We start from the raw sequence: 21,028 nt of genomic DNA, 5'->3' as shown, positions 1-21,028 counted from the left end.
CTAGTCACTGGCTGTTTATCTCATCTATATAATGGAACCTAACCATAACAAATTTTATGTATAAATGTTATTTTTTCAGAAAAGTAGAATCGATTCCATTTCAGTCTCAAATAATTGGCACTCCATCATGAAAATTAATAGCAATCATTTAGAGCCAGTATACTTCTCACATTCATAACACTTTTAATAGCAATAAATAGTGTTGTCCTTTCGTTCAACTTAAACTTTTGTAGAACTTCCTTGGTCGTCAACCCCGTTTAATTCTTATTAATTTCTGGAAATATAAAATTGACTATTTTATTTTACACACACACGCGAATATAAACACACACCTATCATAAGTTGTCATCATAGTACAGGTATTATAGATCTTAATAATAAACAATGGCAGAATATATATATATATATTTGGGATTAATAAGCTAAATAAACTTTTATGTGAAATGGTCTTGTGCGTCTCATTTCTAGTCCCATCCTCTAGGTTTTTTAAAAAGTTTTTCTCTCGGGAACCGTAAATAGTGTGCAATACAAGATAACGGAAACATTTTTTTTCTTATTTTCCTTCTCTCTCATTCATTCTTATTTTCATTTCTTGTTCCCTTTCGAATTTTTTGTATGTTTTTCTTTAATTTTGTTTAACATGGTGAATAACGGAGTGCAACAGGAACCGGAGATCCCACCATTAGTCACACACGAACGCCTTATAATGAATTAAGGTTCGCACTGCGACAACACAGGTCTTAAGGAAGGCTGTTTCAGATTTAAACAAACTCACCGGGGAGATGGGTGGGCTAAACCATTTCATAAAAGGAGGGGACTGCCTGATGACAGGGATAGAGGCGAAACTAGCTGAAAACTTACTAGATCGGGAATATGCTAACTCGCTAAGAGCCGCAGTGTTTTGCAGAATTAAACATAGCATTCTGAACCAAAGCCAGGACGGCGAAGAAACACCGTGGAGTCTGGTGAAGGACAGACTGAAAAAAAAAAAAAGTTTTGCGGCGGTAAAGGAAGAGGCCCGAGCAGAGTAACGGACAGTTCACGGAAGTTCCTCTCGCTCAAAAGGAGAAGGATTGCCCAGGACATCTTTCATGGAATGTGCACAGGATATGATGTACGCCAGTGCAAGAGAAGGGGAGAGGACGATGGACGTTGAAGACACCGGGTGGTCACGGGTCTCATACAACCGACCAAGAGTCGAACAGAGAAAAAAAGAGTTCTGTTACGGCGGGTAGGGGTTTAAAAGGAACTTTTACTAGCCCAACCATAAATGAAAAGCAGAATTTTTTGATTGTTGTAGTTGAGGTAAGTGAACATAACAAACATTGGAGTTCAATCAATGGGTAGATTCTCTACATGTTTGTATCATGTCATTATATCACCTACAGCTTATTTACTTGTTGTATATATTTTTATACAGTTGTAAGAAAAAAAACAGTAAATAAATCATAACAAAAATTTAAAGGAGGGTAGTTAAAATTATTTATAAATAAATATTCCGATATCTTGACCTTTATTACCTGAAGCGAAGCTCGCCAGCAACTCATCGTCAGTCGTAATATAGCAGAAGTAAAGAAAGCGATTGAGAGCACAGGAGATAAATAATTAATTATTGGACCCAAAGACCAAGTCGCAAACACATAGATTACGGTTACTTCGTAAATTAGAGCTGTATATAAAAACATGAGTATCTGTGGGGCATAACAGTGGTTGAGCATTCTGCAAGACTCCCGTAGCAATTCCACAACCTCAATCAGTTCTTCTGCCTTCTCTACCTTGAGCTGGTTGCGAGCTTCAACAAATATCATCCTCGCGATGTCTAAAACACTTGAAAATTGGTCCACTATTGCCAATACAGGAAAGTACCTGATTGTCACAACGGTTAGGACTTTCAAGTTCGGATACGCGTGCTTGACTATAATGATTCTTGTAACGTTAATCAACAAATCAATAAAGATCAAAGTTATGAAATAGATCTTAAACCAAATAGTTAAAGTCAGCTTAATTTGAACTCTCTTTTGGATCCATATTATCGAACGAACAAAACTGCTCATTTTGTTCAACTTAATAGATAACCAAATCTAATTGGATGCGGGTAAAATAAGTAACTGAATGTTAGTAAAAATAACTGATTGTTGTAAAACCGAATCCATCACAGATTCATTTAAAATTATTTCCCATAATATCAGCGCTAAGGGGCTATAAAAAATAGTGGAGTATACGAATTGGATAAATGAAGATCTGAACGTCCCATGTTTCAGTGTGAAGGGAAATGTTCCAACAATTTTAGAATAAGTATATATCTTGTTGAAAATGGTATCAATATCTTCAGTATCGGCCATGATGTACTTTCCAGAGACAGAAACGAACTGAGACTTTTCGCAACATTCTAGTCACTGGCTGTTTATCTCATCTATATAATGGAACCTAACCATAACAAATTTTATATATAAATGTTATTCTTTCAGAAAAGTAGAATCGATTCCATTTCAGTCTCAAATAATGGGCACTCCATCATGAAAATTAATAGCAATCATTTATAGCCAGTATACTTCTCACATTCATAACACTTTTAATAGCAAAGAGTTGTCCATTCGTTCAACTTAAACTTGCGTAGAACTTCCTTTGTCGTCAACCCCGTTTAATTCTTATTTATTTCTGGAAATATAAAATTGACTATTTTATTTTACACACACACGCGAATATAAATACATACCTATCATAAGTTATCATCATAGTACAGGTATTATAGATCTTAATAATAAACAATGGCAGTATACATATATATGGGATTATATTTGGGATTATTAATATCCTTATTTCTGGCTCCTTATCTCATCTATGTAATGGAATCTAACCATAACAAATGTTTTAAATAAATATTATTTATTAGTAGAATCGATTCCATTTCAGGCTCAAATGATTGGGACTCTATCTTACTTATATGGGACTTATCATTATATTGCAATGATCATCATCATATCATATATAAGTTAAGTATTGGCGAAAGCAAAATGTCAAAAAAGAGAAGAAGGAATAAGATAACACGCTTGAACTGCTGTAAAACACTAGCTTTATTATGTTTGGTACATCTCTTATATACCCTCGATCAGCTGATCCCCTCAGTCAGCTGACATCGAAATAACAGCTGACTCAGACCGTATCTTATATACTACGTACTAACGTAATATATATATATATATTCAAGAAAAAAGTTACCAGTTTATGTATATATATATTTATTGAAATATAGTAAGAAATTACTATTTTAAAAACAAATAACGATTAAGCTCACCTCAAATCATGGTAGATTTCAAAATTTTAAGATGTTCCCACTACACTATTTATTTTTTATTCTGATTCGTAAACATATAATTGTGCTTTGAAGATTATTCCTTCACCTAATATAGATGGGAGGCGCGGAATGTTTGCTCAGTTGAGTGACGTGTTGGAACACAGCTCTACATCGATTTATATCGATTTATGCAGATAACGGAGGATAATTATATGGACCTAATTGGCCTCACTTGGCCAAAATCACATTCCAACATTAGCACTTTGCTTTTCCACAGTTGAGAAACGTCGACAAAATTAATTAAATTAAATTTATGGAAAATATAATAATTATAAAAAAGATCTTTAAAAGAATTCCTAAAAGTTCAATAAGAAAATGAATAAACTGCTGATGTATCACTAATCATAAAGAACGCAAAAGTTTTTTGAAAAAAAAATAGTTTCAGATAATTTTAATCCGTTGTGGAATGACTCCAGTAGTCCTAAATGATGAAACAAAATCATAGAAAAAGTTGGAAGCTTCTGTTTTCTTTGTGTATTATCTATTTGGAACTGATATGTATTGAACTTTTAACAATTCTGGATATTATTAAGGTTTATCGCCATCTGTCCCGATAACTGGCCAGGGTGGAATTTCTTTCAAAGAACCTTTCACTGTCTCCCTGGATATGTACTCATGTTTATTTGCCACATCGGTCCTCTATCAGAGCTATTAACACTTTGGTGTACGACAGTTTTTGACGAAGGATCAGAAGACAATTAAGCAGGTACAAACCCTTCCTAAGCATAAGCTTTCCCACCCCATCTCGGGCCTAGTGGGGACGAACACCCAAGGGATGTTCTGTCACCTATGACCAATGAGGAATTAGATTAGAAAAAAAAGGTAACGTCTCTAAGTGGAGGTGGGAGAAAAGGGGCAGGACAACTAGACCAGGAAAAAGGGACACGGAAGACGAAGAAACAGAAGAGGTAGAGGTACAGAAGTAACAAGCCGGGTTAGAGAAGAGCATGGACTTGGAGATGTCTTAAGGAGGGCTCTTCAGACATGGAACGCCATCCCTTACGCCAAGACGACACCCACACCTAAGACGTTACGCCACACTACGATATGAATCATCCCAATCAGCAGCTATAAGTATATATTATATATAGACATGCTAAAACATCATAAAAAAAGTGTTTCCTTTCTCTGGACTCCAGGGCACTCAGGAATAGCTGGAAATGAGGCAGCGGATAAAGCGGTTAAAGAGGCTGCTACAATGAACGTTCCACCACTCCAAATTTACGAGCCGAAAGACATAAAGGCATTTTTAAGGAACAGAATTCGAAAAAGTTGGGATTAAATGTGGGCTGACGTACCACTCACCAATAAATTAAGAAATGTAAAAAAAAAGAAACACACAAAAGTGGACAAGTGCCATAAGGGGAAACAGAAGAGAAGAAGTGGTTGTTGCAAGAGTAAGAATAGGACATTCCAAATTAACACACCTCCACTTAATCACAAAACAGGACCAGCCTATATGCCAAACCTGTCATTCCCCATTATCGATAAAGCATATAATTGAAGAATGCCCATCATTTCATCAAGCCTATATAATAATAAAATTCCTCGTACAAGAGAATTAGCCGTTAAAGACTCAGCAGAATCCATAGACAAAATAATAAAATTTCTGAAAGAAACTCATCTTTATACTAAAATATAATCCACCAATATCGACCAGTATAAAAAGGAAATAGTCTACATTCAACTATCAAATGTCAAAGACAAGAAGATAAATAAAGTAAAAAGGATGTAATAACCTAGATGTTGATCGCCCTGAATAAAAATCTAATCTAAGTATATATTAGGCAATAAGTAATAATGTAATAATCATGTTTTATGTCAACTATTTATCTGAATCATTTCAATCATTTTAAATAAATACTTAGTTCCTTTATGTACTTTACTATCATATTACACAATACTACCCCTTATTATGTTATATAATTAATGGTAACAACATTTTATAAATATAAAGGTATTTTATTGGTAACTGGTAAACACAAAACTAGCCTTTGGAAAAGAATCCAATTATAATTATAGTTTTGCAGGACTCAATATAAATTAATTAATTAACTTATTTTTGAATAATTGCCTTCAGCGATTATCCTGGCATCCCGACTAAATCCCGAGACAGTACATAGCAATAATAAGTTGGAAGCTTCTGTATTATCTGTTTGGAATGATATTAAATATCAAATACAACCTACAGTTTCAGTCTCATATTCTACTCGTCCATTTTCAGCCTTAATTTTCAAACTCAAGCTGTTTTTTTTTTTAAAGTGAATAGATAATCATATATGCTCCCTAGGTTTTTTAATTATACAGAAATGATTCGGTGAAATTATCATAAGACGTGCTCTGGGATGTTTACAAGTAGCTTTATGGCCTTACTTGAGGTTGCGGGAGAATAATTCAAGATGAATTTCTAAATTAAAGTTCTCTAAAATAAGAGAAATTTTTCCTATCTAATATACTGAAGATGACTTTTTATTTATATGCTAGATTTTTTCCAACTTAAAGGAGTCAGAAAAATCTGAACTTGATACTTCATCTTCCTTAGAGTGCGAACTACAAAGTTAATGGTTTCGTAGTGAGACCGCAATTTCTACAACTTGGTAAACAAATGTAGATGCAAATTAAAGCTATAATCATCGAATAAAAGAGCTGATAAAAATGTATATATATTTTATATAATAAAAACCAACAAATATTTAAAAAAAAAAATCTTTGAAAAAATAGACATGTCATATCTTGAAACTGAGTAAGGTATTAACAAATATATTAAAACAGTAAAAATTAGTTTTGAATCTCTATTGTATTGAAAGGATATTGAAAGTTCAAAACAATTAGATAATAAATTAAAAACATAAGGAGACTTAAGTCCGCAAATTAGGACAGGACTTAGAAAAAGTTGCTGCGATTTCGGGTAAAAGTTATAACAATCACTTTTTTGAAAATTTCGGCTAAGGAAGAGATTTATTATCGAAACTGATATTTCTTTCTCAATCATAGATACAATGTGATCATAGATTTATCATTACATTTATCTTTATACTCACAGAAGATATTTCTTATTACTTTTATTTACAACTCTACATAGCATCATGATATAACTTTATTTATAGCTCATTACAAATAGGATGAAATACTAAACATTTCCCTCACTCGTAGTAAGCAACTCCGATTTTAAGTTCTCAAAATATTGTAATTCAAATGATCAAAATTATATCGAGTTATATAATTACATTTTTTGAACTATCTTTTTCACTTTTAAACGTTAAGATACAATTTTGAATAATAGATCATAAAAAAAAAAAAAAAAAAAAAAAAAGAATTATAAGTTCTCTTATAGCTTAAGGTAGAAAATATTAGTTCCCTAATATTTAATAATAACAAATACGATAAACAATAATAATAATTACAATGAATAATTACATTATAAATAATTATAAGAGAACAACCATTTCCAAAGTCAGTTCTACCAGGAAATTTTTCTTTATTTGTAAGAGAGTTAAAGAGGGGGGAGCGGTAGCAGCCTGGCAACGGCCCTGTTTACCAACGCAAAGGTTGCGAGTTCGAGCCCGGCCACTTACAGGATTTTTACAAGCATAAAATTATACAAAACTCACTCTCAGCCTCCCCGCGGGCATTTGTGAGGCCCGTAAGCCAATGGGTGCACTCACAAAAAATAGGCGTGGCAGTGACGAACCCACCTAACGAAAAAAACACGTCAAGAAAAGCGAGGATTAGAACTCTATGGTCTATCGCCCATATAATAATAATAGTAATAATAAAGAGAGTAAAAGCTTTAAGGAACTTACTCAATCGGACTTATACGGCCGGAATTGTAAGGCTGTTGTAAGCTCCTACTCTCCTATTACAATATAAAAAAATACCTAGAAGTCAGTTGGTGTTTCTCAAGATAATATTCTCGGTCCCATCCTCTATTATACACCTGACATCCCAAGCAATTCTAAAACTATGCCCACCACGTATGCTATTGATACATATGTTCTTAGTAATAACCCTTTAATTGTATCCCCAACTCTCCAATCCTATATATATCACAACTATCAAATAGTGGCGTTGAAATTGGTGGGTTAAAGTAAACTCCACAAATCCTATCAAATCATCTCTATCCTTCGTCGTAAGCCTACCGACAGCCCTACAGTATCCCTTCAACACTTACTAGACAAACAATTTAAACTTCCAATCCATTACAAAAGACTTATCTACATAACTGTAATTAGGCCAATCTGGACACACAGAGTTGAGCTTTGCGGTGCCACTAAACCTTTGAATTCCTCTCTTATCCAATCTTTACGATCCAAAATCCTTCATAAAATCTTCAATGCTTCTTACTTTGTCACAAATAAAATCATCCATAAAGATTAAGGTCCTTCCATATTCAACTCATCTAGCCCGAACCATAAATCAATCCTTCCATTATAAACTCCCTGACTACCCAATCCCACTAATTTCGAATCTTGATTCCTCTTTTATTCCTGTCAATCCCTTGGGGCGCCTGAAAAGAAGACGTTTAGATATAGAAATATCAAAGTAGAATATAAAAGTATACCATTATGATCTTCCATAAAATTTACTAGATGTATTTTTATTTATATAGAGTTGTAAATGTCAATAAATAAATAAAAATCAGAATTTACTAGCGTTGTTCCCCCTCCAACAATTTTTGGTTTATCCATATCAATTTACTCCCGTACATTTTTTTTTTTTTTGAGTTACAGAACGTCAGTAAAGAATTTTCACACACAAAAAAAAAATCATAATTTTTTTTGTCATAAATGCTTATAAACTTAGTAATAGTTAATAGTAATGGTATATTGATTTGAAGGCACGATAAGTTAAAACAACAATTTGGAGAGATCGATGATTACTGGAGTAAGGAATCCCTATAGATCGCGGGGCCTAGACCTAGTGAGCCCGTGGGGGGGAGGGGCTAAGGAAGCCCCACTGACATCCATCTACGTTACTAAAAGACAAATGAAAAAAGTTGACCAGCATTGATGGAACGCTGGGCCTTAGCGTGGTGCTTCATATCGGTTTTATATTAGCCACTTTTCCGGATCATTTACGCAATTCCATTCAAAATTTTCTCATCCGAAAATCTTCTTTCACATTTTTCAATAGTTATAGTTTGGATTTAGGGAAGAACCACGGTTTAATGAATGACAAGGCATTAAAAAAAATTATAAAAAAAATCGATCTATTGAACTTTGTTTTATCGATTTTAGATGACTGAAACTTTCTTATATTTAGCTTTAAATACTTACGTATTGCATGAAATCCAATCTCGTTAAAACGATCAATATGTACAGTATGAGAAATAATTAACGCACCATACTTGAAATATGTAAATAGTACACATCTTGTTTACATATAATTATTAATCATATAATTACATCGTCTTATTTTACAAAAAATGTTCTAATGTGTAGCTAGGTTAGGTATAAAATATCTCTTTTAGGACTCATATTTTAGAAAATTTGCTCGTCTTTAAATGACGTTGTTCCTTCTTTTTAAGATATAGAGCTCCGAATGAAAAATTAATTTTTTTGATCGCTTTCATACAGCTGCCATTTTTTATTCCCCCTACCTATACTTGGCAGACTCATTAATTTTTACTAGTAATTCTACATAGTTTTCATTAAAGTAATCAAAAATTGGTGTGAGATAACTGCCTTTTTTCTCCTTTTGGGCTCTTGTACTATATAACCGCGGTGCGATAGGGTCTTCATTAATACGGTCGCACAAATATACTTTGGACCCACAGAAACTTTGACCAGCTTGTGATGGATCGGCGTTGGGGGATTGTTTCCATTTTTGATCAACTGCCCCACATATCCTGAGAATCAAATCCAATACATGCCGAAACTAAGCAATATTAACCAAAATCAGTTGTATGAATTTTTGTATACACCCTCACGAATTGGATCCTAAATTTCTTTTCAATATATATATATATGCTTCACATACCTTCACCAATTAAGACTAAAATTAACACATACCTTCACAATATGATGTATAGTTTTTTTTAATGTTATTAAATATGAAGTGACACTTTTGTTTTATTCTGACGAATATTATAATTTTTTTTACGATCATTACAGCATCCAAATTAAAATTCTTTAATTTAATCAAATGAAATTGAATTCAGAAACAATAAGTTCTGTAATTACCTATCTGGGAATTTAATGTATTTATTCAAATTAAAAAGAATTCGGAGAGAATCATCAATGAGGTGTTGAAGAGAAGTGATTTTTCACTGCCAGTCAAAGAGCTCCACTTATTTGAATTGCCAAGTCAGAAATTGAAAAAGTTTTGTTTATAGCCTGTTTTTATCTAGATTCCATATCAAAGTCTCATTTGATTTAAACTTTACTTAAAGCAATAAAATTAACATATAGAAACACCTATATCAAAACTTTAATAGTACAAGAGCTCATGTATGATAACCTTCCAATGGGCGCAAATATCTATTAGATATGAAGCTATTACGTTGGTCTGATTTACTTGTAATATATATTTAGAATATTAGTTTACATGACACTTAACCTGGAAACACTTTTCTGGTGGTTTTAAAACTCTTACTAGTTAGGTAATATACAGTTAATAAAGTGTCGAAAAAAAAATTGTTCTCACCTAAATTTCTCGGCGTTGAGTTAGTTCCATAACATATGCGGTTTAGTAATATGTTGTTAGCAAAAAAAAATGAATTTTTTTTTTCAAGTTTTGCCAAAACGTAGGCAAATTTACTTCAATAATGAAAGTTAATAGTATTAGTTCATAGTACAAGTGTATAAACTAGTGTGGTAATAATACTAATACTTATTTTTTTCATGATAGGAATGACTATTATTACAGGAATTAAAAAATACTGAAGTACAAGTTATAATTGTACAAGTCTGTGTAATTAAATGAAGATAAATCTACAAGACTAATAGTATTAGTTCGTACTTTATTATGAAACAGGGCCCTGGTGGTCCTAAAACGCTTAGGTACCTAAAGTAAATAGGTAATCGTATATTGTATATGACTGTAAGGAGCTGTTCGTCCATTAGTCCATGTATATATCCAGTATATACATATATTTTATAAACGAACTTTATTTATTGATAGATAGTACAATCTGCTACACCGTTGCGAGCAATAGATAATAGTGATAAATGATCACATTCTTACTAAAATAAAATAAAATAAGAAAGATAAATAAATGGAAAAAACGTACAAACAAATAAATAAAATGTCTCGTAAAATATATGTGGATAAAGAAAATGAACATAATCAAACCATGAAGCATGAAAAAATAAATACATAAAATAAAATAATGATAAAAAAAAAGAATATTTAGTCACATTTACACTCCTATATACAATATTTAGACATTCGACCTGAGGATCCCTGAGCCCACTCTATCCCCCACGTGTGAGGGGTAGAGCAGAGCTCTTAGCACCGTCGCTTCCTGAGGGTTTTAGTGGGCGGGTTCGGCCAGGAAGGATTGCCTTTTTTTTGTGTTACGGTCTCCTCCTTTGAAGTAATGACACGTCGTACATCGACCAACATTCTCGCTTTAAGAGTCTGTTTAAAAGATGAGGTGAGAAAGGCACAGAGGGCAGATGAGGCGGATTTCACGCCCTTTTTCAGTCTCAGGCTATATTTACATATTGCTCGATTAAACTACCGTTTTAAGCAGGTATAGGAAAGTCTCTTCCTGGGGGTTTCAGTGGGGTGGGTTTGCCGGGAGGGATTGCATTTTGTTTTGTGTTATCCCCTATTGCGATATTGTGACAGTTTAACCTCATCTTTACTTCATCAATTTATTTTTTCCAAGTTATTGTAAAGCCTATGTATATAAATTTCTCTACCTGTTCCTATATATTTTCCCTATATCAATTATAACCGTTTCTGCTGCCAAACATATATTATTTTACACGTGTTTATTTAAATAAATTAGTTTAATGAATTTCATCAAAATGTATCAGTCTAATGTTCAATTCTATTGTAAATACGAGTAATTCTCAGCACAGCACTGTGAGATCACATTCATTAATTATGCATGAGACCACAACAGAAATAAGTTCGGATTCTGGCGCAAAAAAATATTTAAAACAGAAAATTACCTTTACAAACCTCGGAGTTTCATCCATCCTAGTTTATGCGCACAATACTCCCGATATCCGACGATGCTCCAATTCCTGACAATGTCCCATCCTAGAAAATAGGACGAAGAGGGAATGTGAAACTGAAAGCAGCGATGTGTGAATAGCGAAACCCTCTACGGAAAAGCAAACAGTCGGCTTCCAACCTGTCACCCTCATCGATCCAGACTCAAAAATATTCCAAAGAAAATTTTATCTTCCATTTTCTCACACCGAAAGTGATGTCTGGTTGCTGTTCCAATCCTTAAAACAACTCCATATTTGATGATTATCAGCGTAGCAATGTGTGTTATCCCGCCTCTGAATATTAACAGTGATACTTCGTTTTTTAAATCTAGCAAAACAAAGTGGAAAATCATCAAATTAAGATTTTATCATTTAAATATTATTTTTCATAAACTTTATTTTTTTTTTATTTTATCTTAAAAATTGTATAGCCTCCAAAACACCCTAATAGTCAAAATTGTAATAATTACAATTCACTTATGTCTTATCATTTTCATGTGTTATTTTGGCACCAATAGATGTCATCTGGTCGGACCATATTGGAAGTAATTTTTTAAATGAATAAAATTAAAAAAAAAAATTACATTAAATAAAAATAAACCATATTTTCTCTTGGCCCCTCCATACAGCCATGTAAATTGTTCAATAGATTTTTCACTTTAAGTCAATTTTGTTTTAATTAAATTCCTTACAGACAGTCCACACATTATAACCGCAAATTTTGACTTTAGTTATATATATTTATCGTTTGTACTTGCCCACGATCAGCGGAGAAGGGGGTGAGTTAAAGGGGAGAAATAATAATAATGAAAAAGGAGAAAAAAACAAAAACAATAAAGAATAAATTATTCCTTAGGCGCCACGTTATTTTTTCTAGGAAATAACGAAAACCCCGAAGCATTATACCCACAATATAACTAAAATATACCCCTGTATAAACAATTGTTGAATTATGACCTCTGGTGAATACCTTTACTTGTAGATAACAGAAACCCTAGGGGTGTTACCTACCCACCTGTTGAATTATTTTAATATTCCGCGAACAACAAGAAAAAAACATTTATTAAATTAAATTTACATGTTGAAAGCAGAAAAAGAACTATATGTACAAAAGTTTAATAATAATAAGAAATATATGTACACAGAATGAAAAAGGAAAATAAAAAGATTTCTCATCAATTAATAAAACAATTAAAACTTATAGGTTGACTTAACCTTAACTTAAATGCTTAAGCTTAATAACTATATTTATATTATTCTCTTATCCAGGACATGCTGAAGAAACGTCACTGCACTATATCCCCACTTCTAGTGTTAATGACCGTCCATTGAAGTAGAACAACATAATTTTGAAAAAAAAAAACACATACGTGGACATTTCTCTATTTCGGTTCAAACAGTAAAGACAGAGGGCCTTTAAACTATTACCACTTCGCATTGAACAATCGTAACGTGTTCCAAAATCAAACGTCACCTTCACAAAACCGAAACCCACTCGTCTGAACATACGTGTTCAAAATTGAACTGCTGCCTTCACAAAAATAAAACCCACTCGTCTGAAACATATTGCTCGAATTTTGTTTTCACCATGACAACCGTAACATCTCTTGTCTACGCAGATATAGCCAGTGTTTTTATTTTACCATGGCAACCGTAACAACATAACCCAATCAGTACATTATAAAGAGAACTAACTAGGCTTAACTTCAAAGGTACAGTTTATAGAATGTTTCTACGGGCCAGTTGGAAAAAATTCAGAATTTTAGCAATTTCTAAGAGTTAGTAGATGAGATCAAATAAAAGTTTAAAGAAAAGATAAAGACAAAGATAAACGAGATCAGAAATAACCAGTGGCAAAGGTTATTCACAATGCCAGGATTTGATCAGATTCACCGTCTCAAGAAAAAGAGTCCCTTAGAACTTCGTAACAAACTTGTGACGACATTACTTCTTCTCCTGCCGGGAAAACTTCTGGATGAGAGGGAAATAACGGGGATATTCTAGGTAGTATGTGTAAATTTATACATTTGTTTACTACTCAAGTAGAAAAAATCATACTTTTTAAATAATATAATATTATTAATAATAACTTCTTGAAGAATGGTGCCAAAACTGGAGGATTAAAATAAATTCCAATAAATCCCACCAAATCACATTTACCTTTCGACGTAAACCCATGACCTCTTCCCCTACAATATCCTTTAATAATACCCCATTTATTCCTGTCGAACAGATCCGTTACTTAGGACTACATCTCGACAAACGACTGACATGGAATCCTCATACAAGACTAAAAAGACAAGAAACTGCTCGTAGATTCCGACTATTGCAACATTTACTAGACAAACGGTCCAAACTTCCAATCCATTACAAAAGACTGATCTACATGACTATTATAAGGCCTATCTGGACATACGGAGTTGAGCTTTGGGGCTCTACTAAACCATAAAATTCCTCCAGAATCCAATCCTTACAGTCCAAAATCCTTCGTAAAATCCTTAATGCTCCTTACTTTGTCACAAATCAAGTCATCCATCAGGACCTCAATGTCCCATATGTTGCCGATTTGGCCAGAACCAGATACCAATCCTTCCACGTTTCTAATCTGGCTTCTCATTCATTACCTGATAATCCTCCTAGGCGTCTGAAAAGAAGATGGTCTCGAGATCTTCTCCTTTAGAAGTGTTTTTGGAGTTCTAACAATGGGTAGATTCTCCACATGTTTGTATCGTGTCATAATATCACTTACAGTAAATTTACTTGATGTGTATATATGTATACAGTTGTAAATAACGATAAATAAATTATAAAAAAAAATGTGTAAGGGAAGAAATAATAAGTAATAAAGAGGAAAAAATAAATCATGTATAAGTTTAGTACATAATGCAGAAATTTTTATTATGTGACAATTTAAAAAAAATTCTGTGGCAATTTATATTAATAGGATTGAAAAAACATTGTGGTTTACTAGTCCTAAGTATGCTGTGTATGAGACAGCCAAATAAAGTTGAGAAGCACATTTTTAATAAGGTGTTTTTCTCTCCTATACCTAAATTAAGAGAAAACCCCACGAACAATGTAATTTTAAACAGATTGTGATAATTAGCAAAGAAAATGACTATTCATATCTGTGACCAATTCCTTCACACCGTTTTAGAATCGTGTTTTCTAGAGAATATTTATGTAAATAAGACTTGCATCGTCCCAATTACTGATCCAATATGAACTAGAACGTAAGAACAACATAATATGTAAAATTTATAAATAATTTGAATAAGAAAAATATAGGCAAACTTGAAACCGTTGAAAAAGTTGGCCACTTTAGTCTACTAATTTAAATTACGTAAACGTCTTTAGTGTTTTTTCAATCAAATTAATTAAAAGTTCATATCGTTTTAGAATAAATATATTACCATTTTTTGATTTCGATCGCTCCCATTGCTTAGGGCGGTATCCCGTGTACCGTGGACTTTGAAGTGATTGTAGAAGAACTTTCTAACAATAGTTCAATGTATTCTGGGAATCCTGCTAACTCGCCTGTTTTTCAACCCAAAGGTTGCGAGCTCGAGTTCTCGGCCCTATCTGGAATTCAAACATATAATTATACAATACTCACTCACAGCGTTTTCCCCACTCCTCCACGCTTCCGCTTCATTCTTTCTTTCTGTTCAACCTATTGCTTTGAACAGGTAGGTTGTCCTGACTTGTTCTTTGCTCATTGATTATCATTTTATATCATCATTATTATTTTTTTTTATTATTCTATGACGTTTATTTTATCTCTATAATTTTTTTTTCTCTTCCCCGTATTGTTTTTGTTTTATGTGCATCTCATGTACTTTTTTAGCTTTATATTTTACGTATTTTTATAAAGAAATTTTCACTCTTGCCATTGTTACTTGTTTTTATTCTTATCCTTGTATCTTATCTTTATATTTATATTCTTATCATTGTATCTTTTCTTTGTATCATTTTGTATCTTTTTAGCCCTGATGAAGCCCTGCAAAGTGGGGCGAAACGTCGGAAAATAAATAGTTGTAAACTATTTTTGTTTCTCTTTTGACCGCAACCCTGACCGTCTTAAATATTAAGAGAAAAAGTTGGTAATGAATAAATCACATACTTATTTTAGTAGCAAAACCTCAGATTATAATAATTTATAGGTTATAACGAAAAAAAAATAAGGAAAAGAAAAAAAAATCCTTTGAGCGATAGTGCCATAAAGAAACGAGAAATATAAATATGCAAATTTTTAATTTAAAAAAATTATGAAATTTATTATTCTAAAATGTCACGAGGGCATATTCATTCAATTATTCCTTAAATAATATTAATTTAAAGTTATTAATAAATACATAAAATCTAAACTGACATAAAATGAGCGAAGGATTCAGATGAAAAGATTAAGTTGCTGTTAGACTCCTTGAACCAAGTTACGGGCGGATTTATTATTTGTCGCCCACTTAGACTATTACTTCAGCAATAAAGTCTGTAATATCGTTAATCTTATTTAGGTCTTTCCTTTTATATTTCTCGGGGTGTAACGACCTGTTCAGAAAGGCCAATGCCACTTATCATTTATTATATAAAATTGATGAAATCATTTTTCTAATTGAATCACGAGAACAAAATATATTCCGGAAAAAAAAAAAATTTGGTTGGTGATTATCTAGCACTGGGATATTCCGATGGATTGGTATTGCTGTAGGTCGGCGCAGAAATAAAATAAAATACAACATTGATGAAAATCAAAATACAATTTTTGAGATAAATATGAATATTACAATACACACATATGTATGATTTGTATTAATAGGCAATCCGCAGAGAAGGTGATGTTAGACTGTGCATATTGACTGACCTCTTGACAACACTCCTAATACACCTATATATATAAATAAAATAAAATTGAAAGATAAAAGGAACAGAGTAAAAATATATGTTTTTATTCGAGTACTGTAAGTGTAAGAAATTTATGTGATTAAAATGCAAAAATATTGTGTGTAAATAAGACTAGAGACTATATTATTTTATTTATTTATGTTTTATACAGATAGTTTGATTATGTTCATTTTGTTTATTCTTTTGTTTGTAGATATTTTAAGAGAGTTTTTTTATTCATTTATTTTATTTTATTTTAGTATGTACGAGATCATTCATCACTATTACCTATTGCCCACAACTGTGTGACAGATTGTAATCTCTATCAATAAATAAAAAGTAGTTGTATAAAAAAAAAAAAAAGTTAAATTTTTATTAAACTTCTGAAGGTAATCAAATATTTCCGGAAGGTGAGGGCTATTACCGTTTAATAAATTTGGCAAATGATATGGTTAAATAATCCAATTTTATAGGCAATCCTGATATTTGTAATCCAATAATGCTAATTCAATTATATAGGCATTATAATAGCACCTCTTGACTTTATCAATTTTATGTGCAATCATTTATGTGAAATATATTTCCACTTAAGATTTATTTATATTCATTAATGAAAAGGTATCAATATTAATAACAAGGGATTTTTTTTTTTTAAATTTTTCTTTTACTTATTATGGAACATATAGTACATAAAATATCTGTAGAGAGCTTCAATTTAAATTAATTCCTTGATAAGACACGGTAGTAGAAATTGAAGAAGAAGAAATAATTGATATAATTAGATCAATGAAGAACTATAATAAGGTCTTAACGAGATAACTCCAAAGATGATGAAATGTGATGGCAGTGGTTTGTGGAAACAAATTTGAGATTTCATTTGGGAGATATGTAAAAAAGAAAAATGTCTGAATATAAGACAAAAGCAGCAATATGACCTATAGACAAGAAAGGAGACAATATGATATATGATAATTATTAAGGCATTATAGTACTAAGCACAACATATAAAATATTGGCAGTGCTTCAAGATTTTTTATTATTATTTATCTAATGTAATTTACAACTGTACAAAATAATACAATAGGTAAATATGTTGTATGTTTCATATACACCTGAAAATCTTGGGAAGGAACCACCCATTGGTGTTACTTCAAACATTAATTTAAATTAGAAGGTCCTGTGGCCATCTTCTTTTCAGACGCCTCGGAGGATTATCAGGGATTTTTAAGGATTTAATATTAAGAATTAATGGGTTAGGATGGTTAAGGAGTTTGGAATGAAAAGACGCATATGTGACTGATTGTAAGTACACTGTTGCAGTATTGACATTTTGGCGGTGGCTGCTTACTGATCTATGAGTTAAAATCGTATGACCTATTCTCAATCTGGCAATAGCTACCTCCTCCCTGCGATTGGAACGGTATGATGTGGTCCATGGTTTAGTGGTTTTTTTGATATTTTTTAATTTGCTTGGCGGGCTTTCATCCCACATGGCTTGCCAACTAGAAAATATCTCATTTTTCATTGGAAGACTTATTTCTTGTGGTGTCAGAATGACCGTACCCTGACCTGGAAGAGGAAGTGCATGTTTGGCTGCAATGTCCGTCAGTTCATTTCCAGCGATCCCCACGTGACCCGGCACCCATATAAACAGTTTTCCCAAGTTTTCAAGCATGTTGGTATAATTGTGAACTTTTATGATTGCCGGGTGTTTTTAGGGTAAATGATCTTCATGCCTTTTAGTGAACTTAAAGAGTCGGTAATGATAACTATGTTAGTATTCGTCACTGTCATGGAGAAGTGGAGTGCTGAGGCTATTGTATGTAATTCAGCTGTATATACACTGCATAATGTATGCAGTTTTATTTCATGGGCTTTATGAGTTTTTTGTGATGAAAGAGGATGCTGTTGATTCCTCAGATTTTGATCCATCAGTATATATAAAAAAAAGGAATATTTTGAATTTCTGTGTTTATAACCTACATTGTAATAGTAATAGTAATTAACTAGTACTAATAATAATTAAAACCAATAGTAACTTTTATTTAATTTCTTATTATATATCCTTTTTATTGTTTAAATATATTTTTATCTTTCATAGTTTTTATTTTCTGTTCTATCAAGCACCAAATCATTTCTCTGTAGTTTTCTATCTTTTATATTTTCTTCTATCTTCTATGTTATTAATTTTGATATTTAATGTTGTTTTACTTCATTCTTTTTTTAGTTTTTATCAATTATATTATAGTTCACATATGCCTTTTCTATCCCTCTCTTTCACTTATTATCTCATTCATTAGCAGGAATATTTACATTCTCTATTTCTTCTTATCTCTTTTCATCCTTTATCAACATAATATTTAAGACCCCAAACTAAGTATTCGTAGAACCCAGTTTAGTCTGGGCGTAAATATTGTAAGGGTATCCAATTGACAACTAGGCTGTCGTCTCAACACTTAGTATATATTTTGTTTAATAATTTTATTCAGTTTAAATATGAAATAATTAGTTTTACTGTTACAACTAAAATTCCAAAGGGTTTATTTGTTAAACTTTAGTTTATTTATTTTCAGGAAATTAATTTTCACTTCTTTATTCCTTTATCTTCTATAAGAAATGTCCGCAAATTAATAAAATCTTAATACAAAAAAAGAGAGCGACGGTCCTATATCACTTTTGAAATATTAGCTTACAACAGGAAACTTTAAAATAGTTAAATCGAGCAATATTTAAAAAGCGCAATGAGCGAGGATTCACTTAAACTCAAAGTAGGGTGCTAAGAAAAAGTTAGGTGATGCACGTAACGCACAAGATTTAAAATCTATATTTTAAAATAACAATAGTCCATTTTTATTTATTATTTTTATTTTTTGTTCTCAGGTAATAACGAAACTTAGCTCCAGTGTCCAAGCTACCGATTGATAGAATGAAAATAATCATAATTGTGGCATGCGTCATCGTATTATCCAATGTCAAAACGGCCAAATGCAATTCAATTCTAAAAGTGGCAGAAGATTTTATAGATGGCCTGAATATTGCGGGAAAGACAGGAGTAGAAACAATCAAAATTCCATCCAAGGGTCTCATTGATGCTAGCCAAAATGTGCTAGATTCAATCGGAGAAACAACTTCAGCGTTCCTGCATGGTGCTGCGGGTGTAACAAAAAAAGGGATTGGTAAGAATATAACAGTTAATAAATTTTTAACGGTTAATTTCTTGAGGTGACAAGAGCGCTTGCTTTCGAGAACTACTGAGACTGGAATGAAGTAGGCATTATCATGTATGCATTTTTGTTTAATTATTAAAAGTCATGATTTAATTTTGTTTTGCTTTAGTTTTAATTTGTAATAGAGTATATGAGGACTGTCAATCTTTTGTTTTGTTTATTGTGTATACTTTATTGTAAATAGTTATTGTTGTTGTATTTTATTGTATAGTATAAATTTATGAGAATTGTTCGTAAACTGGTGAGGGGTAGTTACAGTTATAGTTACATCGCACTTTTTAAAATTATAATATACTCCTAATTTTAATTTCCTTTTTTATTTTATTAAAGTGAAAAAAAAAAATATTTCAAACTGTAATATCTGAGAAGTATTTTTTCGTTTTTCAGATGCAGTAGCTGACACTATGAACATCATACCCTTTATGAAAAGAATGACCAACACTGGAAGGTCGGCAGCCAATGCATTAGTGGATTCAACAAACGCGGTCGGCCAAACCCTGCTGAATAGCGCTAAAAAAATGGTCGACAGCAAAGCAAATACTCTACGCACCAAAACAGAAGAATTAGCTAATATTCATAAAGAAATAATAGACTTAGCGTCCGTATTCAGCGTGCAAGAGCTGAGAGAATTATTTGGATCTTCGTCTGATTCAGGAAAAAAGGACCCTAAAGACTTAGACGAGGAAATCAAACGTATTGCTGCCTTGGCAAAAATGGTAGCTGCGGTGCAGTCCGTGTCGAATCAATATCATCTATCGGACTAGAAAATATTTTTAACATATCACACATTATTTGATTATAATAAATAATTTAATATAAAAAATGTTAAGCCTTTTTTGAAAAAATGTCCTTCCTTTAGCATGTTAAATCGTAAACCATTACTAGTCTGTTGAGTGACGTCATTCTCCATTTATCAGACCTTCTTAGGGACTCTTAATTATGCAGAGTCTGCAAATTGGTAATTGGTGGCTGATAAATGGAGAATGACGTCACTCAACAGCCAAACTGAGCTCCTACAGTCGTTTTCGCCTGATTTTATTTATTTTTTAAAAGTTTTATTTGTTTTTACAGCTGAGATCCTAACCCATCCCAACACTATTCTCACCACGTATACATGACATATGCTTATTGTCAGTGAATAATGATCCTTCCATTGTATCCCGATCCTTCCAATCCCACATCACCACCCTCGAAGAATGGTACCAAAACTGGAGGATTAAAATAAATTCCAATAAATTCCACCAAATCACATTTACCCTTCGTCTAGCCCCACAGTATCTTTTAATTATACCCCACTCATTCCTGTTGAGCAGATCCGTTACTTAGGACTAAATCTCGACAAACGACTGACATGGAATCCTCATACGAGACTGAAAAGACAGGAAACTGCTCGTCGA

General features: G+C 32.3%; 2 protein-coding genes across 4 annotated transcripts in view; one reads left to right on the top strand and one right to left on the bottom strand.

Annotated features, from left to right (window-relative positions):
• LOC106678979 (uncharacterized) overlaps window positions 1-20,412 on the top strand; it is a 49,871-nt gene extending 29,459 nt beyond the window's left edge. The window contains exons 1-3 of one of the 3 annotated variants that reach the window (XM_014417872.2): window positions 13,253-13,527; window positions 19,285-19,580; window positions 20,019-20,412. In XM_014417872.2, coding sequence (XP_014273358.1) covers window positions 19,331-19,580; window positions 20,019-20,395 — 627 coding nt within the window. In that variant the 5' untranslated portion in view covers window positions 13,253-13,527; window positions 19,285-19,330 and the 3' untranslated portion in view covers window positions 20,396-20,412. Of the gene's footprint in view, window positions 1-13,252; window positions 13,531-19,284; window positions 19,581-20,018 lie in introns of those variants that run through there. The other 2 variants (XM_067048089.1, XM_067048088.1) reach the window with 2 other exon arrangements.
• The window catches only part of RYa-R (RYamide receptor), a 707,678-nt gene that overhangs the window by 42,687 nt on the left and 643,963 nt on the right, over window positions 1-21,028 (bottom strand). The window lies entirely within an intron of this gene.

The sequence above is a fragment of the Halyomorpha halys genome, unplaced genomic scaffold (genome assembly GCF_000696795.3).
Source record: "Halyomorpha halys isolate HHAL.00 unplaced genomic scaffold, Hhal_1.1 Scaffold12.1, whole genome shotgun sequence".
In the NCBI taxonomy this organism is placed as follows: Eukaryota; Metazoa; Arthropoda; class Insecta; order Hemiptera; family Pentatomidae; genus Halyomorpha; species Halyomorpha halys.
The sequence above is the reverse complement of the archived record's forward strand: the minus strand, read 5'-3'. Positions and strand labels throughout refer to the sequence as shown.